Below are 23,664 nucleotides of genomic sequence, written 5' to 3'. Positions count from 1 at the left end.
GTTATCTCACAGCAAAACTGCCCAAACACCGCTCTGGAGTTGGCTGCAAACTTTGACGGTCGCCCACAATTTCCCATGGCACGTTGGTCACTATTGTAGATCAATACTGCATTCTTGACTCATTCAGCATCTTTGGTCATGCGATCATTATGTGGTGCACCTCATAACGCCGCTATCAGGTTGGCGCATTCGGCCCAATGACACTTTGTGCTAACTCCACATCAGCTTCAGCAACGATGCTTTAGACAAATCGATATAAAGGTCCCGTTATCGTTTACGCATCAATTCACGACCTCAGTGTTCCTTTTGCAACCTGCAAAGCCCCACTCTCAGTGCGCCAGATTATACTTGAGAAGTACACCCTTTCATGAGAGAGAGCTCTCGAAACGACGTTCTCTCGTACCTCACAGAGTGTCATCGACGGGAAGGATTGTATATATGTGCCTTCGTCCCCTCCCCCCTCCTTCCAATCCAGATCATCACGGAACGCCGACGGTATCGACCACCGTGCCTGCCCCCGAGGCACCGCCTGAGAAGCTCACACTACTCCCATTACGGAGTGAGATCCTATTTCTTGGAGAGCCGAAATGGTCTTATCAAGGGATGAAATAATTAATAGATGCGACAAAGCTGGACCCCAAGACCTTGTATCACACATACCATACGGAAACAGCGTCCTCAAACTCTCCGACAGCGTCGCAGTCAAATTTGGAAGTGGGGTGACCAAATATGAGGCATCTAGTCAAGAGAAGGCATACCAAATTTTGGATCATTGTATAGTTCGAGTGCCCAAGGTGTACGATTTCTTCGAAGATGGGCGGGGTCGTGGCTACCTCGTCATGCAGTTTATGGCGGGCGAAACGCAAGAAACGTTTACAGACCCCTCGCAGCTTGATGCTCTATCCCAGGTCCTCGATCATTTTGCTACTCGAAAATCTGAGAAGCCAGGACCATTAGGTGGCGGACCATCTTCTGCTCTTCTCTTTGGTGAATCGGATCCTCCTACTTTTGAGACCATTGAAGATATCGAGCGATGGTTCAATATTCGACATCTTGTTACAGGAGCGACGCTTTCTCTTCAAGGTTCAGAGTTAGTGCTGTGTCACCTCGACTTGTTTCCGCGAAATATCTTGTGGCTTTCAGATCAACCACCTTGTGTACTCGACTGGGCCTCAGCGGGCTATTTCCCAAGGATATTCGAAGCCTGCTCTCAACTTATCCGCACGAGGCTTGAGCAAAGCGGCGGTGTTCTCCAAATTCCAATACCAGAATGCGACAAGGGCCGGGTGTCACTGATTTTGAAAGCGTGGGGAAATGCTCAACGATTCCATTTGTAAGTGTTTTTGGCTCATTGCGACCTCGCTAACTCTTGTTCAGCACAAGAGCTGAAGGACGATATGTCAAGGAAGATACATCCGCTTTACTGGCTGAATACCCTGGACCCCTTCCGAGTCCTCCTCATGCTCCAATCTTGTACACACCTCCAGATTTGCCCAGCTGAGGAAGGCAAAGTCTTACTTCTTACGACTTTGCGGGGGTTGGAATGTGCCCTTGACCATCTGCAATGGAATACGGGAATTGATAGTATGATACCGATAGAGAAGATCGGGCCACAAGGTTTGTGCTGCATCGTCCACAAGCCAGCCTTTACTGCACCAGTCGCTCAGAACAGTGTACCTAGGCAGGTTAGTCATAGAAATCACAAAACCGATCGATATTACGTACACCCACCACCGACATCCAGAACCCCCTCCTGACATGTCATATAAATGACGACTGTTGTTGTAGAGGAGACTTGCAATGTCGCACACTCGAACAATTCCTTTAACTTGGAAATCCCAGTATCTAAGCGCAGAGTTCGAGAGCTGATAATCGTGCTTGCTCCATCGCAGTTCGCCATCGATATAGCCTGGTTCCGCTGCCATGTTGATCCGAACCGATTTCCCATCGTGAAGCAGAAGAAAGATAGACCAATGGTTGTCGCTAATAGTTGGGCCCGCGGCGCCAGCGGTGTGTACCATAATTCGTACTGTCTTGACGCTACGCGTATCATGGATCGCCTCCTGGGGTGTTATACTACTAGACATGGCATGTGAATTTTAATATTCCTGGCGCGTAAAGGATAGACACTGAAGGATGCTCCAAGAGACGAACAACCATATCCAGCGCATTGATCTTCTACACAATCAACCAAGCGGGGTTGCTTCCCAACTGTCTTTGAATTCGGTTAGTTCAGAAGAAGGCGCTTCGCTAGACCTTCCCAGGGTTATATGAGAGGAAATTAAATTTAAACGACGGAAGTGTTAGAAATGGCCTTACATGCGACCAGGGGGCGGGATGCCCAAGGAAAGGTCTGCCGGGCGCGGCAGCCTGACAGACAGCACGGGCAAAGGGAAGGCTATGGTCACGTGTGGGACGTGACTTCCAGGAATACCATTCCCAGTTGCCTGTTCGGGACAACCTCACAAGTAGATAGCTACGCTCATTACCCTTTCATCGTTACACTCTCTCGTAGCCAACTCATGACATCTGCTTGACTAAACTGTTCTTCAGTTACCTGGCTTCTCGTGCCTTGCGTCTTCTATACCCCGCTCATGCAATAAAGGATCTGTGACTGAGGAGACCTAACCCGCTTAGGTCACACAGGAAGCAGCTCTGACAGGAAGCTCTTGTGCATAGAGAATATAGGACCTTTAGATTCCATTATCTACATCGTCCATCAGTGGAATAAGGCGAGGAGAGACTACAGAATTACAGAATGATGTCCCGTACCCTGAAACATAAACGAATAGATATAGAATATGTAAACAGGTAGGCGTGAAGTCCATGAAACACTGTGTCTGCCCAACGCTGAAACTACAAAATCAGCAAGAGTAGAGCCCTTTTATCACCCATTTAGTTCTAGGACATTCTTGCATCCCAGAGGAAACAGGGACCTAGTTGACAAAGCAATCTCCGGGCTAAATATGCGAATACCCTCCCAGATTAACAATCATGATTTACGACCGACGCCATCCTTTCGTAATTCTTCTTCCTGCTCTCCAAGTTCTCCTTGAGTCTCGCGCTACATCGGTAGCGCTGACTCTTCCCATTGACCGCCAGCGACTCAGGGATCCAACTCAAGTCACCAATGTTACTTTCAGGGGTCCAACAGGCCAGCCACTCTCCCAAGTACCAGACTTTGCCGTTATGCTTGTGCTTGTCGACGACGTGATATATGTGGGAATACAGAGTGTCTGAGCACCCTGCTTGACAACGCGGTAAATGTGGATCAAAGCTCTCCAGAGTACCCTCGGTCTTCTGTACCTTGAACTTCTGTAGCTTCTCCTCCAGTAAGGATTCGGCCTTCGAAACATCAAAATCATCAGGAGAGATCCACCGATTCACAGTGCCCAAGAGATACTCAATTTCTTCGTGGTCAGCGCAGTATCTGACGTCATAGGCAGCGGTAATTTCCCAGAATTCATCGTGAGGGAGTCCCGCGTCCTCAAGACTGAATGGGAGCGATTCCTGCAGGCTGACAGGGTCGCTTACAACTTCCTCTTTTCGGGATCCCATAGCTAGGTAGCGTGCGTCTATGCCGGCCGGAGGCTGATCATGTGTTGGTGACGATAACGCTAGGGGCACCTCATCCGGGAGGTTCGATGCATCACAATAAGATATTAGGGAGTTTTCGTGTAGATGATCGCCTTCTCCTTGTTAGTGGATCAGGCCTTTGCGGCGGAAATGATCAACTAACCTGCTCCGCTGACGCCGCAAGCGAACCCTTCTTCCTCATTCAGCTCCGGAGCATCAGAAGAGAGGTTCCGAAAGTCGTCAGCGCGACTATCTCTCAGCTGATTGGGCTGTCCGGAGCGTTTAGATCGCCTCTGGACCCGCTTGCGTTGCTTAATAGATGTTGGAGGTAGGCGGGATTTAACAGCGCGACCAGATAGCAACGAATTGCCATTCGGCGTTATAGTGAGGCGGGTGCCTGAGCGGAGTTGGCGCGAGGTACCAATATCCTGGCGGTGCTGATCGGCGCGAGTGATGGCCATAATTAGGGGTAAGGATGGGCCTGTGAGACACGGAGTAAGAAGAGGGAGTGAAGATAGTAGGAGGAGAGAACACGGCGAGAGCCAGGGCGGAAGACGGGTTTTTATACCTAACACGACCTCCACTCGGCTCAATGAACCCATGTCCTGGCCCAGCGTCGTCAAGGCTCTTCCATTGATCCTCAGCTTGTCTGCCTTGCCATGTCTGGTTGGCGTGTCCTGGATGAATTCAGCAAGGGCCGTCGATTAAGGTCCATGGCGTGAGAATCGTATCTTAGACGCCGTCACCTGCTGGCGTTGGAATTGCCGCTCCCCCAATATTCCCACGCCGTCGCCGAGCTACTCGTATGTCGGCGCGACAAATGGACACACACCTCAGGATTACTATGATTCAAATCCCTGCCGCTGGCTCGCCGCAACGTATTTGTCCCTTTCTTTCCGATGGATTCGCATGATCCGTAAGAGGAAATTTTTCGAAGTTAATCCGATCTTTTGGGAGCAGCTATGCTATGGACTGTGTGCTGAAAGCCGTGGGCTACTAAAGTTAGTTTGTATCCCGAAGATAATTTCATTGAGCTTACCATCTTCAACGCGTAGTCTTCCTCGCGTTTCTCGCTATGCGGACTTTGAAAACGTAGTCATCTCTTCCACCTCCAGCGTATGTCTGGAAACGAATCCTTGAACTCCCTAATTCGGAAGGGCTCCAGCAGAAGAGAGTTGAAATCATTCATCCTCGGCGAAGGCGTTGTCGCCGTGGAAAAGTCAACTGGGTTGGAAGACCCCAAGAACGAGCTGCACGCCGACTTGGCGCAGGCACAGCTCGGTCACGTGGTAGTCGGATCAGGCTTGGTAAATGTTCGGCTAGTGCTCGCCCCGACTGTGACAACCGAAAAGTACGGCGGACCATATGGAATGTATATGCACCTGCGGCCTGTTATTTCAGTCCATTGTTCAACGCGTTCGTTCCTTTCTCCGTAATGCCCAGCTCCCCCTCCTGTTCTTCGAACACATCTCGAATGCAGTTTTCATTTCAACAAAAGAGAAAACTTCCGCCCTCAGTGTCATCTAAACCTTTCAAAAGACTTTCCGCGCATCGCCAGCAGCAGTCATGGGAAGAGGAATACTTTGCCGGCACCGAGGCCATTGTCGGGGAAGAAAGAAGATGGATATCTGATATAGAGCAAACGTCGTTGCGATTCTCTACCACGCTACACTTTGTCGGACCCCTAAATCAGCCTCCATCCGAGACGCCCGCTCAAGTATGGCTTACTCAAGGACACAGCAAATATGCCGTCAAATTGGTCAGTAGCCTTTCGACCTTACCTATACGGAGGCCCTTTCTTTAACCACCTTCCCAGTTCAAACCTTATACGGATGAAGATGCAAAATCTCAGCTGGCACACCTTCCTGATCCAAAGCCGAGTCTCCAGAAGGTTAAGCATGATTACAGCCCGTTCCTCCAGGAGATGAAAGCTTACGAACGTATACGCAAATTTTGCCCGGAATCTCAGCGACATTTCTTCCTGACTTATCATGGTACAATCGACATACCTCGGAGTTCTGGTCACCACCAAGGGGTTGTGATCGACCTTCTCCAACTTGGGATTGAGAACCGCCGGCTACAATCGGCAAGTGTTCCTGAAGGTTTTCGACCACATCTCGATAGTCTACGGCTTGCGCTCGTGGATATGGACTTGTCGGAAGTTGAAGAAAGATGGTATCTTAGCGTGTTGAAGAGTCGGCTGAAAATGGTGACGGCCTTACATGCGCTTGGTATCTCTCATGGCGACATAAAAAGTGATTGCTTTGGACTGCCAGTCTCTCTACACGACATTGCCTTGTACGACTTCAGTCGCTCCTACACTTTCACACCGGAGCGTCCCTGCCGACTTCGACTACGACCGTTGAAGCGGGAGGTGGATGTTGAGCGCCGCCATGTTCGGGAGACAGTTTTGGATTTGTAAATGCCTTTCCCTTCCAAAAGGCGCGCCGACCGGTGAAATACTAATCATTTTTAGGGCTAAATCCGCTCGATTATTGCACCACTTCGCGACACTCTTAAATACGACAGCAGAAAAGGCGCGCGACATGCTCCGTATACGTGTCCCTCGTCATTTACTTCCAACGGAACTTTCCGTTGTAAGGCTATCTATTATCCTCGAAAATAGTGGTACGTATTGATACGTCATATCTATTTAATGCTACTAACGTACTCCTGCAGATCCGTTCTTTCCTTCGCTCTCCTCTATCCTACCATTTTTAGAGCCGACGGCGTCGGGAAGACCGGCGGAATGGACGGTGACGATGGTAAAGCATCTTGACGACTTTGTGTGCGTGTCCTACTCTGAGATGAAGGACTGCGCCGTTCCATCAAAGAGCTTCATACTGGCGTCTCTCGTGTCTTCAGGTGGTGTTATTATCGAGCAACTCAGCTTACTTTGTCCCCATGGAAGCCCGCCTAGCAAGTCCGCTTTCGCATTACTACCTAGCACTTGGCTCGGAACTCTAGATACCAGACGGCTTGTCTGGATCCTTCTCCACTCGCCGTCATTTTGTGGGACTGAGAAGACGGTGACCGTTCTAGATCGGCAGCAGCTCGATACCGAGATGAAAGAAGTCCATTAAACGACATCAGGTCTATACTATCAAGGTCTACGATGCCTTTCCGAAGTACCCTGCTCCCGTGTCGAATCCTTCCTACTTGTAGAAGACTGGCCGAGATCCCCAGGGGGCTCTTTCCGTTTCTCTGCCACCTTCTGCTGCTCACCAAAGATTGGTTCATAATGATCAGATAAAGCCCGCTCCTCTGCTGCCAGTCGAACTAAGCAGTAGAGATGAAGGTTGATAGTATTCTTTGAGTTCCCATGATCCCATGGTGTAATCACCACTTCCAGCATAGCTACATCTGCATCCCGCGGCTCCGGTCGAAATGACATGGTGCTGAACGAGTCTGATATTTCAGAGACGTTGGTGCCGGTAGATGTGTCTGATAATACTCTGTTATGACTCTTTACCGCTCTCTGTCGTGATAATCTTGATGTGGGCCCCTGGGGGGAGGGCGAAAGTCTCGCTCGTACAGCCACAAATACCTTGTTGGTAAGGATAAATCCGTATCGGGTTTTGTAAACTTTGCAGTAATGCTGGACTTGTTCGAATGGTCGGACTATGTTAGCATCCCGCTGGTCCAGATAGTTTCCAGCAGCTACCAACCGCATTGCTCTCTCCACATCCCACTCCAGTTTGGTGTCTCCGCACACCAGAGCCCGACAGACACCCTCTGGAGATGAGTATTGAAGGTTGTTATCCCCAGCGCCCCAATCTGGTCGTGCATGGGGATACGCGGTAATCCGCGACCCGGCGGCGATAAATAAAGGTTCAGGAAGTGCGCGGGACACCATATTGATATTGGTGCTCCCAAGGAGGATCGTGAGCCCAGCCTCATCACAGATAATGTTAGCGCCAGCATCTTCAGCGGTGGTAACAGTACTGGATAAGTCTGTCTCTCTGGTAAGAGATGTGTGGAATCGCTTTATCAGATGGTTATATTCGAAGTCGTCCCATATTCCGATGTTCTCGACCGGATCCCAGTCGTCATGTTGAGTATATGAGTGTGGTGGTGGGGAGTGGACAATCAACCGCGCGTTTGGTGCGGTCAGGTATTTAAGGAGTGTCTGGGGCATTGTTTCTGAGGCCTTTTATCATTAAGGAAGCCCGATAACTGGGTTGATAGCACCAGCACTACGAAGTAGGGAGCGACGCTCGCATTTTTAAAGATTATGGTTGGCTTTACTTCGCCGGAGCGACCCAGAAGTCTGGCAAAGACGTGTCATCTGATGGTTGGTGTTAAAAGGATCCTGGCTGGCGCCGACCCATGCCCATGAGTGGGCATTTGTGAGATGCATGCTAGCAGAAGCACAAGAGGTTCATTAGTACGCTACTGTACGACCAGCAACGGGTCTAGGGTTTAGAAATACACTTTCCCAGTGTCAAAGCCGACTTGCTAGGTCCTTTCCGCTGTCAACATTGGGCACCATGGGATACCTCTCCGATGCTTCTCGATAGTTGCTATCTCATTCTTTCCGAAAGACGGCAACCGACGAAGCCATTCAACGCCAATATCTTTTTCTCAACCTCCGCTCAGGTCTTACTCTGTTCAAATGGTAATGGCGGAAATGGTCTCGACGGTTGACCTGATATCTTGTACGGTATAACCGGAACGCGGTTTGAGGGTTAAGTATTGCAAATAGGCACTTTCCCCAACAATAACGGGATATCCTCCCCGCCCGGTAAGCGAAACCAACACCTCACTGGAGCGAGAAGTCTCCAGGCCGGTCCGCCCGCCCACACGACAATATGGCCATTGAACATGTGATGTCCAATCTGGAGCGCGATGGGCTGAAAAGAGATCAAGAGCATCTCGGAACGCAGGCCTTGTCCAAATCCATTTGAGATAGCGCCTTCGCCAGATTTGACTCGATTATATCCTTCAGAATTGATAGGTTCGTTTCGCACTCTATACTTCTGCAAACCTTGCCTCGAACAGCTTCCTCATCCTAGATAGCAGCCCCCGCAACATAAAATGCGTCAGCGTAGTGTAGCCTTCCTTGCTGGGTGTTCCTTTCGACGAATTCTCTCGTTTCATCAGTGCAGTTGTTGAGTATCCATGATAGTAGCCGACACGAAACCTCTGGGTCTGGAGCTCGAGGAGAAGGGGGTGCCGAGGCGTGCCGTGACTGTCACGCCGGGTCATCAGCCGGAGGGCCTCTGACTCGCGGGTTAAATACCCCGATAGTATGCAGTGAGACGGTGTGATCCATGTCGTGTGCCAGATAGTTCGATGTCTCGAGCTTCAAAGGTTAAGTTGGTGACGGTGATCGATGGCAGCCGGTATTTGCCAAAGTGCTGACGTAGTAGTCACGTGCCTGCGCCGTCCCTCTTCCAAGGTTACCCCTCTTCAATAAGCGCAGTCAGCCGAGCATCTTCCAAGACACGGCAGTACAGTACCTTATGGGCTAGCTTATCGTTGTAGTATGGCTGTCAGATTCCCAGATCGCTTCTTTCGGTCCTCTGAGCATCGTGTTGAGGCCGAATTTGCGCCTGGTTTCGATCGCTGTTGAGGAATTACTGGCCTGCGGGGCAGAGGGCATCTCAAAGAAGGAAGGTTGAGCGGATGTCACTCTAAAGATCTGATTCGTGCGATCTGCGTCGTAAATCAGCATACATCAACACGCCCTCGTCGATCAAGGCTCCCAACCTTTCGCTGTCACAACATGGCCAAAGTCAGGACATGATCCTTAGCCAATCACCTACGACTTCGGACATGGCTCGGGTGGTCGGTGGTTCTAGTCGCAGCGTTCAACGACATCGTGCAAACCTACGATGTTTTGGCGCAACTACTGCACCCCGAGATCCAGGTGGTCGTCCTTCGATTCTCACTCCAGTGATGTTCTCCGAATTGTGCAAACATTTGTTCGAGAAGCACGATGAGAACTTGGACGGTTTCCATGGCGGCTCTGCGAAACGCTCTCGTTGTCTCGTGGAACAGTACAAGAATCCAAGCAAGATATCCATATTGCCTGGAGAAACATGGCCATGGTTTTCCACCGAGTTCTCGCAGACAAAGGCGAAGTGACTGCCACAATGTGAAGGGAAGCGAGTATCGGCTCGTGTTTCCACAAGCCGATGATCCTACAGCAGCTGATTATGCTTGAGAGTTCGATCGGACCCATTCCGTCTTTGTGACCCTGAATCTGGCAGGAAGACTGATCGATCTGAATTACTCCGTGAGCCCTCTGCTACGTCGCCAGCGCTAACTCTTTTCATTGACTGCCAGCGACTTAGGGATCTAACTTATATACATGGGGAGATTCGGGGCCTGCCCTCATCGCGGGTATGAAATGCAATTCCGCGCCCAGAGCAAAAGGCAGAGAGGTTCAATTGGCGATCCCCGCGGGTCTCTGCCGGCCAGAGGATAGTGAGTTGGCAGAGTGACTGTGCGTCTCTGATACACTTCCTCAAGGCCGAAGAGAGTCTCTCTCTAATCGGTGTAGATGTAACGGTCATGAACAAGGTCAGGCGGTGTAGTGACCTAGGGAGTCTAAGTTTGCCATTTCTCGTGGAACGAGATCCTAAGATCATCACCGCTGGAAGTTGTAGGTCGGTCAGAGACGTATACGGTGCTAGATACCCGATTGAGGAGGGCGAAGATCCAATGGGGATGTCCAGTTCCATTGTTTTTAAAGAGGATTGAGCTGAAGGGGGTATGTTTTTGATGATCTGCTGAACTACCCAAGAGCCCCTCTCCCAAGATCCATGTCCATGTTTTCCTCTCATAGATATACGCAACACCTGGAGTTCAGGACAGGCCTGGAGGAGCGGGCCTAACGCATGAGGGCTCATGATTGGATCGATAGAGTGTCTGATATCTAGGCAGGTAACACCAGATACTGTGGGCAACTCGTTCGGTGGGTGTATAATGAGGAGGTTGTCGATACAGAGCTCCCTTAAACCATGGAGCTGAAGAAGAGGATCCAGGTGAAATGGGATTTCCTGTATCATCTCCAGCCTAATTGTCGAAAGTTTGCTGATTCGAGAGCGGGCATCTCGCGCAATACGACTTAAGCAACCCGAGGAGGCAGATTTCCAATCGATACCGCGCCAGCTAAGCTCCTTGATGTTGTTCAAACGTGAGAGGAGTAACGCAAGCCAGGCCTCAACTTGATTATCCTCGAGGTGCTGTAACAGCAGCGACTCTTCTTGATCGGAGAACAGTGGGGAGCGGTATTCCCTCTCGATTTTTGACAAGATATCCCTCGTTTGAGCTAGGTTCCCCCCAAGGCCATAGTCGTCGTCGAGGATGCGGACTGAATAGATGAAGTGTTCGAGTGCTGGAGCGGCATGAAGCGACCTCACTAGGAGGGGAATTGTGCATCGAGACAGAACGACGGCCTTGTAGAGTAGCGGCCGGCAAATTTGGTAGAATGCTTTGCAACATGTTGAGACCGTCTTTAGATCGCGGTTATCAGAAGCCGTACCGTAGGGTGCGGGCTCTAAGTTCATCAAAATTTGAACCCACGTTTCGCTGGGTAACAAAGGTAGACTCTCTGTGAAGCGCATGACTGAACAGTAGTCGGAAAAGACAATAAGCGTAGGGAACAGTGGGGATATTTATGTCACCACTTACAGAGGAGGTCGCTGCCCCAGGGAGGGACGCAGCTACGGTAGTCGTAGAGCCCAAGATCGCTGCAGGCGCCGAAAGTCATGTCGATGCGAAGTGACACCAGTACTCGGTAAACCGGATAAATCTGCCAAGCGGAACTTCAAACAGTTGGAATGCCACCAGAGTGTCGAGTGCTTCACCGGAGAAACGGCTACTCTGGCACATATGCGCCAACCTCGGAAATGCTACCTTGGCAATTAATCCTCGCCATGTTGCTTCCCTCAAAGCACAATCCTTGCACCCGAGTGTATCATGCATTCAACTACCCCTTGTGTCTGTCTGGAGAATCGATATCGATGCCAGTTCTGCTGGTATACCGAGTTGGATGGCTATCCCCGTAAGTCAGTATCCGCTCCTTGCAAATGTCTACTCTCTAACACCTATTGAAGTTGAGAGTCGACCGATTAACCCAACGACCTGCTTGCTATGTTTTCGGAAGCCGAGGAGTACTTCCGTCAAATTTCATCGACACTGCATCACTACAGTGCTTAGGGCCCTGTCGTCAGCTTGGAAAGATGACCCTGAGTGTAAGCCGGAGGCCATCTTGTTGGAATCGGCACTGGCCTCTCGGCCCATAATCCAACCACGCAGGAATACCATCCAGCTCATCTTCCGAAATCTCTTTAAGGAGCACACCTCCACGTTCATGCGTGCGCGATGTGATCTCACAGGGCTCAAAACCCTGCCTCTCGATGTGCTCAAACTCCTCTGCGCATATCTGGATCCTTTCCCGGAGCTCATCTCCATCATTCAAACGCTGCCTCTCTTGGCACGATATATAAAACGTGGTACGCCTTCTTGGTCCACAATCACCGATTTGAAACCGGGTGTGACGCTCTTTATGACTTTCGACGAAGCACGGGGAATCGAGTACTTAAGTAGCCTTAGTACGACCAACGACAATCCTAACCAGACCCGGGCACTTCTCTTGGAAGATGAAATAATTGTGTGCCGCGACCACTTTGGAATTCGGAGCTTATACTGTGGAGAAGATTGTCCTAAATGTGATAAGTCAAGGAACTGCTTCTATTACACTATACCACTGAGGAAACTTGGTGCTAGTTCATCTCATCTCCAGCTCTTTAAAGATGTAAGTTCTATACTCTCACTACTTACTCGCTCTGGCCCTGACCTGGCTCCTTTTAGGGTGTGTTTGTGCGGTTACTTACTCCTGCTCCGGTCGATGATATTCGGGTGGTTGAATGGAATGTACCATCCCTCCCTAATGGCACCATTCGATTCTCAAACAATGCGCGCACGATGCAGTCTGGTCCTCTTGCCCGCTTCGAATATCATAACCTTGTCAATATTAGAGGGATTTCTGCTGTTGTTCGCAATGGCCGAACAATCGACCTTTTCTGCCATCAGGAAACCCCCGGAACCGCTTTCGCATTATTCGCTGGCTATTTGGAAGAACTGTTCCCTGGCAGCAAATTACTCTTTCTCTATTTCCCTGTAGGGAAAGAGGAAAACTTTCGGGCTGTTTGCCTCCGCCGTCGAACGGGGTTCAAGTGGCCGTTGGACTCGCCAGTACTTCAAGTGAGCCCCCTACCTCCCTCTTCCCCTCTCCCTTCCTTCTCCCCCAGTCAGCTCAATGGGAACGGAGACTAAACCTCTCAAGGTCGCGACGGATAAAGGCAGGAGCTATACTTTTGGCCCTCGACCACAGAACGAGCGTGCCTTTACGTTTGAAACTGTCTCCACCGAACGTCCAGCGCGGATCGAGGGCTTCTTCCACCGGTCTGTCAGTGAGCACGCCCCTGGTTTCTCCGAAGCGGGTCTAGCAGCATCAGGCAAATGGAAGCAGGAGCCTATACCTTTTTTTGGTCCGAGCCATTCTTTACCATGCCCTTCCATCGGTAGTCCAGATCGAGACTGGTGTTTCAGCGTGGCATCTGTGAGATCACTCACAACAATGCAGGTGTGCAGGAACAGCGCAGAAGACGTTTCGTGCCTAGGCGTCCTTTTGTACACTGATGACACCGTGGATTGCTTGGGTCAGGTACGATTCGACAAGCACTTATCACGGAGGGTATCTGTTCAGAGCTGTGTCTTTCGCAATCATGTTCCTTACAAAGAGCTACATGTCTATATCCGTTATGCGCCGGAGCATGAAGAGGAAGAGTTGCATGACGGCTGGGAGAGATTTCCCATTGAAGGTGAGGTCGCGTGGTGGTGTGGGCCTAATGGGAGTGAAATGCAGCTGTGCAGGGAAAGAATAGCTCTAGAGAAGTGATTGGATACTATTAGTTCTGATTCAGCTTGCTGAACGCAGCTTCGGCTTCCACAGCCGTTCCAGGCAAGTCGTCTTCCGCGTTGAACCCCACCAGGTCCCGCAGCTATAGCTGTAATTGTGCTCTCTCAACCGTCTCGCTTCCACCATCAGATACCAGTGTCTCAAATCCCCAAGTTTCCAGACTTGAGCCAACGCGGGTAGGCATGGTGTTGGCCTCTATTCGGCATCTACGCGCCATGTTGCGGAAACATCGAGTTTGGCATTGAAGTCGGATCAGCCACACCGCTTCCTGTCGCTGGGAGGTGGGCTATAGATCTGTCCATTCCAAGAACTGGAGCAGGGGTGATCAGTTTCATCCTTTCGAAAGCACTTCTCAGTTTGATGCCTTCTGAGGAGTGTGCCTCGATGTAATCCTCCTCGTGCAAGGGAATCATGTACTCATCGCCTCGCTCATACATCCACGCTTTTGCTTTGGTTCGAGTCGTCGTCAGCGCGTAGACGTGTCCTTGCCAGGGGTGATTGTCGAGCGTCAGTTTGCAGGCATCAAGAGCCTGCGCCTCGGATTGCCTCGTAGCTTCTGCGGTATCAACCCCTTTAGCCTCGAGCCAACAGAGAACAACAATTTCTCTTGCATTTGGCTCTATGAAACGAATACCACGATCAATGCGTCGGCGACTGTCCGCTGTTGGTCTGATCTCGGCGTCGCAAATCCAAAAGTCCTCCTTGAACTCATACTTGGATAAGAGATGTTGCCAAAAAGACAACGACTCGGGCTCTTGTGCATCCTTTGTATGCGCAGCTTTCCACAGTTCGAACAAGACAGCCCGAAATGTCCCATCAGGGCTCATTAGCAACGACATTCTGCTTCGTTCTGCTTAGAAGGTATCTATGTGAAGAACATATTAGAATCGGGGCCCTCCCGGCTTATGAGGGATAGTGAAGAGCACATGCATCGAAGGTATCGAACACCCTGCGTACGCGATGTGTTTGCACATGGGTTCAGCTGAGACCGTCAGCCTATCACATTTTGACACAAATTTGTTCTCGACCTAGTAGGACTGGCGTTGTTACTTGAGGTTACCACCTAGTTTTCCCTCTTTTCCGAACTTAACCGACGTTTTCTACTTCATACAATGTCACCAAGACTATTCTCGAAGAAGCAGTGGCTATAGTTTACCAGGATTTTAGCCACCCACAACCACGATCAGACAAAAGGCCGCGAAAGAGTGAATTGAGGCCTCATCACAAGCGGAAGCATTGCTCCAGGAGCTTGTGGAAATTAGACAGTTCAATATTCTGTCGGACGCAGCGGAGATCTAACAATGTTCCGAACTAGCCTCCATCAAAAGGCTTGACAATCTATAAAACTCACCCGCACCTCACGAAATGACTTCGACTTTTTTGCTCTTCCTGCGCCCTTTGATATCTTGGTTGGAGTGTTTGAAGAGATCATGGAAATAATCTATTAAGTGAGATTTTCCAGGATCAATTTCGTTGCTAAGAGCCTGTGCGGTAAGCCTTGCAATTGTCTGTTTGTGGCTGCTGTTCATATGCGACTTAAGGTGCCTGCTACATGTAACGTAACAATAGATCAGGGAGCGGAGAACTTACATTTTGTGCCTGTTCAAGGTTCAAGAAGACTTTGTATGGAATGTGGATGTGAATGGGCTTCTTCTGTGAGTAACGGGTGGCTCAAGACCACCATTATAATCAGTCCGTGATGCGACTCGACTTGATATGTCTTGCCTCAGCCCTTTTATGTAAGTACTGATAACTACAGTCTAAGATCAAATCTGGCGACGTGCGAATATGTCGCAGCTTACTTACTACAGAGACTGCTGATAAGACAGGGAAGTTTTGACGAGCCACGCTTGATTGTCCAAAGCAAGGGTGCATATCTATGGAGCAAAACCTGCTTATGCTGTGTAGGTACAGCTTGCATGTGGCGTCCATCGCTGCAACACCAATAAAACTCTCCACTGCCGTCACGTATCAGCGGCTTGGGACCCTAATCATTTCATTGAGTGGGAGCACCATTTTTGGAATTTCTTGGGCAGCATTAATACCCTTCACCCTTTTCGATTTCGAGTTAGACAGGAGGCTGGCCTTTTGAATGATTGAATTGAATTAAGGAACGTTCGCGGTCTCGTTCTTATATCGGCGATGGGCACCGTCATCCGCCCAATGCCGATTCTACAACCCCTCCGTGAACCTTGTTTCGGACACTTCCCAGGCACCTTTCTCCGGGGTTTTGACGTATTCAGTCAACGGAAACTGCAAGGCATACTTAGTCTCGGCAGCCGTGGACGTCTCAGGTTTCACTTACAAATCGATCTTGCCTCCATATTTCGACATTCTGTGTTTGATCGTCGGGTGTTATCTGGGTCAATGTAAAGGATGTATCACGTTGAATTCCTTCAGCCACAGTTAAGAATTGATCCAGCGTGCGACATTGGTTCCCATTGAGATGCGTAATGAATGAATGGTTCTTAACTTCGGCCCCCGGTGAACCTTGCTCGATATCGGCGACATAGATCTCGGAAGGATTTTCGAGGCGCCGCTGGCTCACGGCGAAATGTGGCTTTTGTAACAGCAACCCACAAAATCTGACGGCGTGGGACGTAGACAAGATCGATAGAGGTTGTGTGTGTATGGTGAGAGAGATCTCTTTTCGGTTTCGTACTACCATGGCGTCGACCTGCTCTTTCTCCAAGACCAGAATTTTAGAGGTATCGGTGGCTGGCTTCCCATCAATGCTTAAGACAATATCGCCATTTTCAAACGGCAGTCGTCCATTCTTTACCACCAGAAGCTGGTTTCTGGTCGGCCGGACCTGGAAAACTTCATCTATCCATGAAGGAGTAACTCCCCTGTCCCTACAGCCTTCCATCCTGAGCGCGGAAAACTCGGTATCGATAAACCTCCACTTAAGGTGGTCACCTTGCACAAAAGCGTGAACGTAGGCTTCGAGAGGTGCTACCGGAAGGCCGTAACAGTTGCGCCGTTTGTAACTTGGGCAGCTTTGCCACAAAGCCACCAATGTGCCATCATTATCAAGCAAGATGCCGGAAGAATGCTGTGAACCGAGCGGGCTCTCAATCTGCAGGACCTCAGTGTTGATTGTCCTATATCGCGGTCTCAGGTCATCTGCCGGAATTTTCACAAAGGCATAGTCGGTGACGGTTGTATTTGTGACAATGGGGCGCCGATCTTCACAAAAGGTGAGGAAGATGACACTGCTGCCTATAATTGGTATCTGAGAACCCTGTTTCACTGCGGCGACTGTCTTCGGCAATTTGTCAGGATCATATTTGACTAATGCAAAGCCATTTAGAGGATGACAAAAGATGCCCTCAGCCGGCAAGGTGTTTCTTTCACTAAATGTCAGTAGAACCTCGCATGAGTCGCTCGGCACAACAGCTTTGGACACCAGCACGACTCCCTTGTCCTCAACCACAACCCCGTATCCCTCATTCACCTTGTTGTCCAAGCTGTCCAGCTTCGCCGGAGCGAAGCTGTAGACGTGAACCGAAGACGCCAGAGCTGTCGCTGCAACCTTCGGGTATATTTTATCATTTCCACACATGCCAGATAGAGGTGGCGAAATGCTGGGGCCGCACGGCGCGAATTTGGTACAATCCCAAGTCTTCGTAGAAGTATTCCAGCACCAAAGGTCCATTGGTAGCGTACGTCGGTGGAGCGTAACCGTCACTGTGCATTTCTCGTGTCTGGACCACAGATTATAACAGTAGATGGTCGTTTTCGAGTTATGTGGAAGGCATTTGACCGCGGCGATGAATTCGTCGAGGTTTGAAATTTCGATATCTCCAACTTTTTCAATGAGCCAGTTTCTGAAGAATCCCTTGGTCGTCAGCTTAAAAGGTTCATCTGCATCCGCAACATAGACTCCACGACAAGGAATGTTATGCTCCATCGCCTTTTGGAGTGAGATGTCATGGAATGTTGCACCTGAGAAATCGAGAAAGCGGCTCGGCGTGACGGCGTAAAGGTCTTGGACAGACACCGTCACTTCGACGAACGTGCCTTTTCGTAGGAGCCCCAACGTGAGCTCCTTCCCTTCATTTGAATCTAGAATTGACTCCATTCCCAGTTGTGATGTTACAGTCTGACCGCCAGCGCACAGCAGAAGGTCCCCATGTTGTATTCTGTCGTGCGCTGGGCCGAGGGGAAGAATTTTGTCTGCAAAAAGCAGTTTCTTTGTGTCTGGAGCCTGAGACAGCAGCTCCATTTCCATTTCGGCGCTCAGCCCCAATGACCGACACTCGGCGAGGAGTTTCGATAACCATTTTGTCTGGATGGTGCCACGTGGTATACGCCTGCCGTTTCTCACGTCCTCGAGCGCCCGAACTAGAATGTCCAAAGTGATGAAGAAGTTGGTCATGGCAATATCTTCACCATCATTTTCGGTCACCATAGCAACGACGTTCCCATTAACGTCGATCAAGGGGCTACCAGAGCTGCCTCCTGTTCCACCAGCGTCGGCCTGGATGTAAGCGACATTGAAGTCATGGTAGCTGTTGGAGTGGTAGGGCGCATCTCGATCCACTTGGCTTATTGTGGCTGACAGGATGGCGCGTTCCTCTCCAGCGTTGTTACCCATGATTTTGCAGTCTAACCCAACCGTAGCCGCATCTGGTTTCAGCGGCAAGACTTTGTAGTTAGCTGTCAGGTGCAGAGGAACATGGATGTCCAAAATTGCCCAGTCGTGGATCGGATCGGTATCCTTAACCTTGTAGACAAACTGATCAAATTAGCGATTATCCGAATCGCTGAGGATCCTCACCTTTTGGTGATCATGGAAAACACAAATGCCTTCGCTCGGTCCGTGAACAACGTGTTTCGCCGTGAGGACGAAGACGGAGCCTGCTTCAATGGCAATTATGAATCCTGTTCCTTGCACAGCACCAGCAAAATACCCGTCAAAGGAGCGTCGTTGGTTGCTTTGAACAATGACAAGTGCTTTGTCGACTCGCTTCAATGTCGTGCTCCATAGAGACTCGTCTTTTTTGATCCCAGACATGGTGTGAACTTAGGGAAATACACAAGCGCAGAACAGCCTCAGAAAGAAGAACTATCATCCCGGAAGTGAATTTTGGGGAGATGTTCACCTAGATATAGGTATATTATGCCTGCTCGAATTGGAGGTAATATTTGGACTTCTAGGCCCATGCACTGATGCATTATCTCATATCAGTGACGGCTGGCGCTATCCTTGCCCTGATCGTTAACCAGCGCGTGAAAGAGGTAATGCGGCCGAATTGGGAAGCGAATCTGATTTATGCATGTGACACAAGATGGATGGCAGGATATCCACGTAGCAGAACACTTTCACTGTGTAGAAGCTGGATTTTACGGACTACCTAGGCCAGCATGTAATAAACATGTTTATATGATGGCAACACAGCCTATGATTGGAGGGAAGGCTGTCAAGGCTAACAGGATCATCTCAGACTACGCTCGCTTTGTGCTCGGCGTCCTAAGAGGCACGCAGATATCTTCCTAGAAGCAAGGTATTGGTTTGAATATCAAGATCGAAAGGGGATAATGCTCATGCAGTGTTTTAGATACATCTTTGGAGGTAGCAAGAGGTCGGCAGCTCCCCACGAAATATTCAGAACTATCTCAAACGAGACAGGCCCCCCAACCCGAAAGTAAAGGTCCCCTGCGTAGTTCGGAAGGACTCTGGAAATTTTGGTTATATGAGATATCCTAGTTCGAGGTATCTCGACAGCGTGAATCATCGCCCGTGAGACGGCGCCTTGATATATCTTCACCGTATCAACTTATTAGAGACGTCTTTAGGATTCGCTTCTTTTGTCTTTGCTCTTGACGTCTGCTGCCAAGTACGTCGCACCCGGTGTATCCTCTGTTCAATACCAGCTTCGATTACAGCTCGTCCGGTGGTAGGAGGGAATAGGTTGGATTCGGTACACAGTTTGTCAATCAGACTGACGATCTCGAGTTTCTCGTGTTCGGGCACGGCGGTCCAGATGACATTGACATTGGCCCATTTGGAATCGGGATGTGTGCCACAGTATTCGCCGTGGGCTCTTCGGACAAAGTTCTTGAAGTTGTCGAACTGTCGATTGCTCAGACCGAGCTTTTGCTGTACTTTACTAGGAGAGTCTCGAAGTTTGATGGGTTTATCCATTCCAAGTCGCGAACAAAATAGGCGAACACACCTCGCAATAGAGGACCAGAATTCTTCTCAGCGCAGTCCTGAATCAGCAATTGCAGAGGTATTATATAGTTCAGCTTTTATGGGCAAGAAAGTCTCAAGATCCGGGTTACAATGGCCTGAAATCAGCGTGCAGTGACAAGCCTGGACAACTACTGTCCGACGTTTTAAAGATTGCGTCTTCAATTGGAGTGTCGAGACTTGCGATGACCTACCAGAGCTCTAACGAACCTTTGGGATAATATCCTTTCATGCAGACCGAATAGTAGGATACCGCCTCAAGTAAGGGGACAATACAGTGTATGGGAAAGTGGTTCCTAGCATCGGAGATCTCCCCCGAGGCGAGATTAAGCTGTAAATACGTAGGTGCCAGACTTTTTGGATCTCTTGCCAAGCGTCACGTGGCTCTTTCCAGACGCCAACGCGCCCCCGCTGCCTGCGCCCCTCTGCCTGCGCCCCTCGTCGCAGATTATAACCCAACTTTTTCAACTTGAACGAACTATGAGTATCGGCCTCTAGAACCCCAAGACATCCTACGGGCTATAGCACAGAGAATCATTTCGGAAAGCCTTTTACTTTCGCCGGGTGACACCTTCACGAAACGATTAACACCAAAACCGGCAGAACATCAAGAGTCATTCGATAATTTTCGAATCAACATGAGCGGTGCACAAATTGAGACGCACGGTAATATCCCAATAGAAGACCTAGCGACATGGGCAAGGAAAGTGCCCTACGGCGAGAAAAAATGGGGGGGCCAGAGATTCGAGACTTTACCAAAGGCGAGTATGGAGGAAAACCTGCGAAAACGGATAGCAGACAGTCTGGGAAAGGTACATGAGTCCATTCCATAGTTCAGGCTTGTCTAACATTCATTCAAACAGGTTAAACAGTGGGAGATCTTGAGGGTAACTGAAGAACATACGTCGCTTACCGTTACAAAGGACGAGTCAACTTTGTTTGCGCTCGAGGTAAAAAAAGGGTGTGAAGTCTCCGGTCATTCAGTTCAGAAAGGTCAGAGAATTGAAATCAGAAAAAACGAGAAGGTTATTGTACAACCCTTCGGAGAATTTCTGTGCATCATTCACTAAACACCTACCGACCCGCGCCCTTCCTCGTTATCGGTCGGGCTTCGATTACGCAGAATATGATATGTTGTTTGACAGAAGTTCTAGAGCTTTGTACGACTCAAGATTGAAAGAGTGTTATGCATATGAAACGCCTATAGGTGAAATTTGGTCTGAACGGTGATCTGGCAGCCTCGTGACAAAGACGTCATTAGTGGGCATGTCAGATGTGTTCAAATCGAGGACGTCAGTGGCTGGTAGGTAAACATGCTGAGACCAGAAGCGCTGTTTGTAGACGTATTGAATGCACTCTGCTCGAAGGCTCGACCGTCCAAGTTGGCTAACATCCTTTCATCAAAAGTATCACCAGCGGGTGTCACAAGCTGACTGAGATCGAAGGGGTCGAAGGGGTCGACCGTCGGTGCCGCAAGCTGACTGAGATCGAAGGGGTCGAAGGGGTCGACCGTCGGTGCCGCAAGCTGACTGAGATCGAAGGGGTCGAAGGGGTCGACCGTCGGTGCCGCAAGCTGACTGAGATCGAAGGGGTCGAAGGGGTCGACCGTCGGTGCCGCAAATTGGCTGAGATCGAATGTGTTGATATCTCGCAATAAGGTGTGGTCATCATGGGGAGTGTTTAGTACGAGGCAATCCCTAACTTTGACCCTGGCTTCTCCCGCAAGACTCTTGGTGTGATCACCATCGTGGGTCTCAAAATTCGAAAATATGGTTGTGCGGTTGGCTAACGTTGCTTCTGTGCGGGCGTTACTGTCGACTATATGGTTAAAATTGAAGGAAGCAGTTCCGTCAAATGGCGCATGAGTTTCCAGCTCGGCCCGCGTCGCATCTTCGGAAAGAAGATTCACCGTTGGTTTCATCACAAATCCATGTCCTGTCTCTAAATTCATACGAGAAGCGAGTATGGAAACCGGCGGATTCAGTGTGATTTGACGTTGTGGGGACCAGTCGCAGGGATGCTGGGCAGTACCCCCGGCTTCGCTTCTCACCTCCTCTGTTACTGGCCTCTTTCTCTTCTTGTTTGAAGAACTTTGCACCGTTGTGGCTGGAGGAAGGGCCACATCCTCTACCACGTCAAGTGACAGCGCTGGAGCCCCATTTCCAGTGTTCAAGTCAGTGTGGAGGGCTGGTAGGGAGAATAGAACCTGTTGAACTTCAGGATGTGGAGACCAGTTGTAGGTGTGTTGGCGAGTAGCTGTCACTGTCGTGGTACCAGTCTCCTTACTGCCATAGCTCCTGGGATTCGAAAAAGGGATTGTGGTGAGAGCCGATGTCATTGCATCGTGACTATTCTCGATGCTTCCATTTGTCTGCGCCGTATATGTCTCGGAGGAAGAAGGCATGTGATATTCCATGACGCTTTCATGGCCTTCATGCGATACCGTTGCTTCATTTTCGAAAGATTGAGAGAGCGGGGTCGTATCCTGATATGCCATCCGAAGGTCGCCTGCCTTGGCTTCTCTAACCTCCTCCTCATTCTCCGGCCTGATATCAACCTCAGTTTCGCCAGTACCAGCGCTTGGAGCCAATGCGTCGGAGCGAGAAGGATTAGCCGACAGATTCGATTCTGTGGCCGATTCTATGGCTAATACCATAGAGCCGGCTTGTGAGCTCCTCCTTGGTGATTGCTGGTGTGCGTCACTTTCGTCTGTGGATGGCATCCGCCTCGCGATCCTGGGCTCCAAACTTGCAGAGAGGGTTCTAGGTTGATCGTCGGAATTTGCAGCGGATTCGAAGGCACTGGCCGGTATTCGTCGCGATTTTCCCCTTTGTGATCGTGCCTTTGACGAGATCCGTGTGTTTTGGCCGGCGAGTCCAGCGATATTTTCATTCTGGGCACTTTCGTGACTAGTAGGCGTGTGAAAAGCTAACGCCGCGTCATTCAATGTGGCTTCAGTGTGGCCGCTCTCAGTCTCTTCACCAGCCTCTGCCGAAGTGTCTGGGGCTTCCCGATGCCCCAACGTTGTTTGTCCTCTAACTGACGTATGTGATTCTCCGCTCCTCCTCTTCCCCTCCCTCTTCTGGTTTGAAGAATCCTTTAACCACTTGTGCGGCTGCATCTGAAAGTTTCTGATGCTTTCTGCCACTGTATCGGCATCATAATTTTTGACTTCATCACCAACTAGGGTTTTGAGGGGTGTAATGCCTTCGATCATGCCTTTTTTCGTCTTGGGTAGATTTCCCTGCCATCTGTATCATATAAGCACGAGCTGTTGGAGATTGGGGAACTACTTACGAATCTTGCGTAATATGATCCGCCAGCAGTATCAGTGCGCCGTCTCCTAACACTTGGCCGACCTGATGGAATATGTGCCCTTCTTTTGCCCATTTTCCAATGTCTTGAACCAGCTTCTGGTCAGGGTTGGAAATTGCGAAGTCCTGACAAACTTGAGTACATTTTTTATTGAGCGTAACCCCCCGAGGGAAAAAGCCATCGTCGTGCCGTTCCTTAAAGTATCGGGACAAGAGATCACGAAAGAATAATGTAGAAAAGACCCAGCGGATGTTGTCACTCAGCTTTCGACAGGCAAGCGCTCTAATTTCATGGACCATTTTTGAAAATAGTCTCTCCTTGATAACGCTGTCACCATGAGAAGAGGTGAGATCCAGTCCATCCCGGGCGTTGTCGGGCTGGAGGCCCCAGTCACCGAAGAATTGTTTTGGATCATTCTTCCACTTGGCTAGTAGAGGTACCAGCTCAGGTTTGAATTTAGGCTCCCCGAGCTTCTTTATTAGCTTTTCCAAACGGGTAGCTCTGGTACGGGATCTTTCTGTCGAGTCTTTTGTCGTCGAGTCTTGTGTCGTCGAGTCTTGTGTCGTCGAGTCTTCTGTCGTCGAGTCTTCTGTCGTCGAGTCTTGTGTCGTCGAGTCTTCTGTCGTCGAGTCTTCTGTCG

The 23,664-nt window shown here is 49.9% G+C and overlaps 10 protein-coding genes across 13 annotated transcripts; 3 read left to right on the top strand and 7 right to left on the bottom strand.

Moving 5' to 3' along the window:
* Positions 1 to 10: 10 nt before the first annotated feature.
* On the top strand, positions 11 to 1,751 carry PV07_04731. Of its 3 annotated transcripts, none has more exons than XM_016391568.1 (3): positions 11 to 154; positions 226 to 1,333; positions 1,378 to 1,751. In XM_016391568.1, the coding sequence occupies exons 2-3, from the start codon at positions 588 to 590 to the stop codon at positions 1,499 to 1,501; spliced, it is 870 nt and encodes a 289-aa protein (XP_016249087.1). In that variant the 5' UTR covers positions 11 to 154; positions 226 to 587; the 3' UTR covers positions 1,502 to 1,751. The 3 variants fall into 3 exon arrangements, with proteins under 3 accessions (XP_016249087.1, XP_016249086.1, XP_016249085.1); XM_016391567.1 differs by having other exon boundaries at positions 11 to 179; XM_016391566.1 differs by having other exon boundaries at positions 11 to 1,333.
* A 949-nt stretch (positions 1,752 to 2,700) lies between these two features.
* On the bottom strand, positions 2,701 to 4,788 carry PV07_04730. Of its 2 annotated transcripts, XM_016391565.1 has the most exons (4): positions 4,616 to 4,788; positions 4,145 to 4,569; positions 3,740 to 4,057; positions 2,701 to 3,689 (listed from the first exon to the last, which is right to left on the bottom strand). In XM_016391565.1, the coding sequence occupies exons 2-4, from the start codon at positions 4,176 to 4,178 to the stop codon at positions 2,986 to 2,988; spliced, it is 1,056 nt and encodes a 351-aa protein (XP_016249084.1). In that variant the 5' UTR covers positions 4,179 to 4,569; positions 4,616 to 4,788; the 3' UTR covers positions 2,701 to 2,985. The 2 variants fall into 2 exon arrangements, with proteins under 2 accessions (XP_016249084.1, XP_016249083.1); XM_016391564.1 differs by having other exon boundaries at positions 3,740 to 4,569.
* Positions 4,789 to 5,004: 216 nt separating this feature from the next.
* PV07_04729 (uncharacterized protein) lies at positions 5,005 to 6,958 on the top strand. The gene is made up of 4 exons (XM_016391563.1): positions 5,005 to 5,335; positions 5,393 to 5,994; positions 6,053 to 6,204; positions 6,256 to 6,958. The coding sequence occupies exons 1-4, from the start codon at positions 5,012 to 5,014 to the stop codon at positions 6,657 to 6,659; spliced, it is 1,482 nt and encodes a 493-aa protein (XP_016249082.1). The 5' UTR covers positions 5,005 to 5,011; the 3' UTR covers positions 6,660 to 6,958.
* On the bottom strand, positions 6,680 to 7,714 carry PV07_04728 (uncharacterized protein; the record flags this gene model as incomplete). Its single annotated transcript, XM_016391562.1, has 1 exon — positions 6,680 to 7,714. One exon carries the CDS (start codon positions 7,712 to 7,714, stop codon positions 6,680 to 6,682), a length of 1,035 nt encoding a protein of 344 aa, XP_016249081.1.
* A 2,007-nt stretch (positions 7,715 to 9,721) lies between these two features.
* Positions 9,722 to 11,298, bottom strand: PV07_04727 (uncharacterized protein; the record flags this gene model as incomplete). The annotated part of the gene is made up of 2 exons (XM_016391561.1): positions 9,722 to 11,152; positions 11,218 to 11,298. Coding segments are annotated over 2 exons (1,349 nt in total), but the record flags the coding sequence as incomplete, so codon positions are not given.
* Positions 11,299 to 13,498: 2,200 nt separating this feature from the next.
* PV07_04726 (uncharacterized protein) lies at positions 13,499 to 14,371 on the bottom strand. The gene has a single exon (XM_016391560.1). The coding sequence runs from the start codon at positions 14,347 to 14,349 to the stop codon at positions 13,717 to 13,719; it is 633 nt and encodes a 210-aa protein (XP_016249079.1). The 5' UTR covers positions 14,350 to 14,371; the 3' UTR covers positions 13,499 to 13,716.
* A 1,311-nt stretch (positions 14,372 to 15,682) lies between these two features.
* PV07_04725 (uncharacterized protein) lies at positions 15,683 to 18,530 on the bottom strand (the record flags this gene model as incomplete). The annotated part of the gene is made up of 3 exons (XM_016391559.1): positions 15,683 to 15,763; positions 15,816 to 18,251; positions 18,294 to 18,530. 3 exons carry the CDS (start codon positions 18,528 to 18,530, stop codon positions 15,683 to 15,685), a joined length of 2,754 nt encoding a protein of 917 aa, XP_016249078.1.
* Positions 18,531 to 19,280: 750 nt separating this feature from the next.
* On the bottom strand, positions 19,281 to 19,661 carry PV07_04724 (uncharacterized protein; the record flags this gene model as incomplete). Its single annotated transcript, XM_016391558.1, has 1 exon — positions 19,281 to 19,661. The coding sequence occupies one exon, from the start codon at positions 19,659 to 19,661 to the stop codon at positions 19,281 to 19,283; it is 381 nt and encodes a 126-aa protein (XP_016249077.1).
* A 496-nt stretch (positions 19,662 to 20,157) lies between these two features.
* PV07_04723 (uncharacterized protein) lies at positions 20,158 to 21,091 on the top strand. Its single transcript, XM_016391557.1, has 2 exons — positions 20,158 to 20,521; positions 20,573 to 21,091. The coding sequence occupies exons 1-2, from the start codon at positions 20,348 to 20,350 to the stop codon at positions 20,777 to 20,779; spliced, it is 381 nt and encodes a 126-aa protein (XP_016249076.1). The 5' UTR covers positions 20,158 to 20,347; the 3' UTR covers positions 20,780 to 21,091.
* On the bottom strand, positions 20,909 to 23,578 carry PV07_04722 (uncharacterized protein). The gene is made up of 2 exons (XM_016391556.1): positions 23,007 to 23,578; positions 20,909 to 22,960 (listed from the first exon to the last, which is right to left on the bottom strand). Exons 1-2 carry the CDS (start codon positions 23,321 to 23,323, stop codon positions 20,989 to 20,991), a joined length of 2,289 nt encoding a protein of 762 aa, XP_016249075.1. The 5' UTR covers positions 23,324 to 23,578; the 3' UTR covers positions 20,909 to 20,988.
* Positions 23,579 to 23,664: the final 86 nt, after the last annotated feature.

This window comes from Cladophialophora immunda (assembly GCF_000835495.1).
Source record: "Cladophialophora immunda strain CBS 83496 unplaced genomic scaffold supercont1.3, whole genome shotgun sequence".
In the NCBI taxonomy this organism is placed as follows: Eukaryota; Fungi; Ascomycota; class Eurotiomycetes; order Chaetothyriales; family Herpotrichiellaceae; genus Cladophialophora; species Cladophialophora immunda.
This window is presented reverse-complemented; position numbering and strand designations above follow the sequence as displayed.

Bases quoted from the DNA above. Each gene is read 5' to 3' on its own strand.
- PV07_04722 (XM_016391556.1), bottom strand. From the start codon at position 23,323: ATGGTCCATGAAATTAGAGCGCTTGCCTGTCGAAAGCTGAGTGACAAC. The intron at 22,961-23,006 runs GTAAGTAGTTCC...TATATGATACAG, and splicing joins GATCATATTACGCAAGATTC to ATGGCAGGGAAATCTACCCA.
- PV07_04730 (XM_016391564.1), bottom strand. From the start codon at position 4,178: ATGGGTTCATTGAGCCGAGTGGAGGTCGTGTTAGGTATAAAAACCCGT. The intron at 3,690-3,739 runs GTTAGTTGATCA...AACAAGGAGAAG, and splicing joins TTGCGGCGTCAGCGGAGCAG to GCGATCATCTACACGAAAAC.
- PV07_04729 (XM_016391563.1), top strand. From the start codon at position 5,012: ATGCCCAGCTCCCCCTCCTGTTCTTCGAACACATCTCGAATGCAGTTT. The intron at 5,995-6,052 runs GTAAATGCCTTT...AATCATTTTTAG, and splicing joins CGGGAGACAGTTTTGGATTT to GGCTAAATCCGCTCGATTAT. The intron at 6,205-6,255 runs GTACGTATTGAT...GTACTCCTGCAG, and splicing joins TATTATCCTCGAAAATAGTG to ATCCGTTCTTTCCTTCGCTC.
- PV07_04726 (XM_016391560.1), bottom strand. From the start codon at position 14,349: ATGTCGTTGCTAATGAGCCCTGATGGGACATTTCGGGCTGTCTTGTTC.
- PV07_04731 (XM_016391568.1), top strand. From the start codon at position 588: ATGGTCTTATCAAGGGATGAAATAATTAATAGATGCGACAAAGCTGGA. The intron at 1,334-1,377 runs GTAAGTGTTTTT...ACTCTTGTTCAG, and splicing joins AATGCTCAACGATTCCATTT to CACAAGAGCTGAAGGACGAT.
- PV07_04723 (XM_016391557.1), top strand. From the start codon at position 20,348: ATGAGCGGTGCACAAATTGAGACGCACGGTAATATCCCAATAGAAGAC. The intron at 20,522-20,572 runs GTACATGAGTCC...TCATTCAAACAG, and splicing joins TAGCAGACAGTCTGGGAAAG to GTTAAACAGTGGGAGATCTT.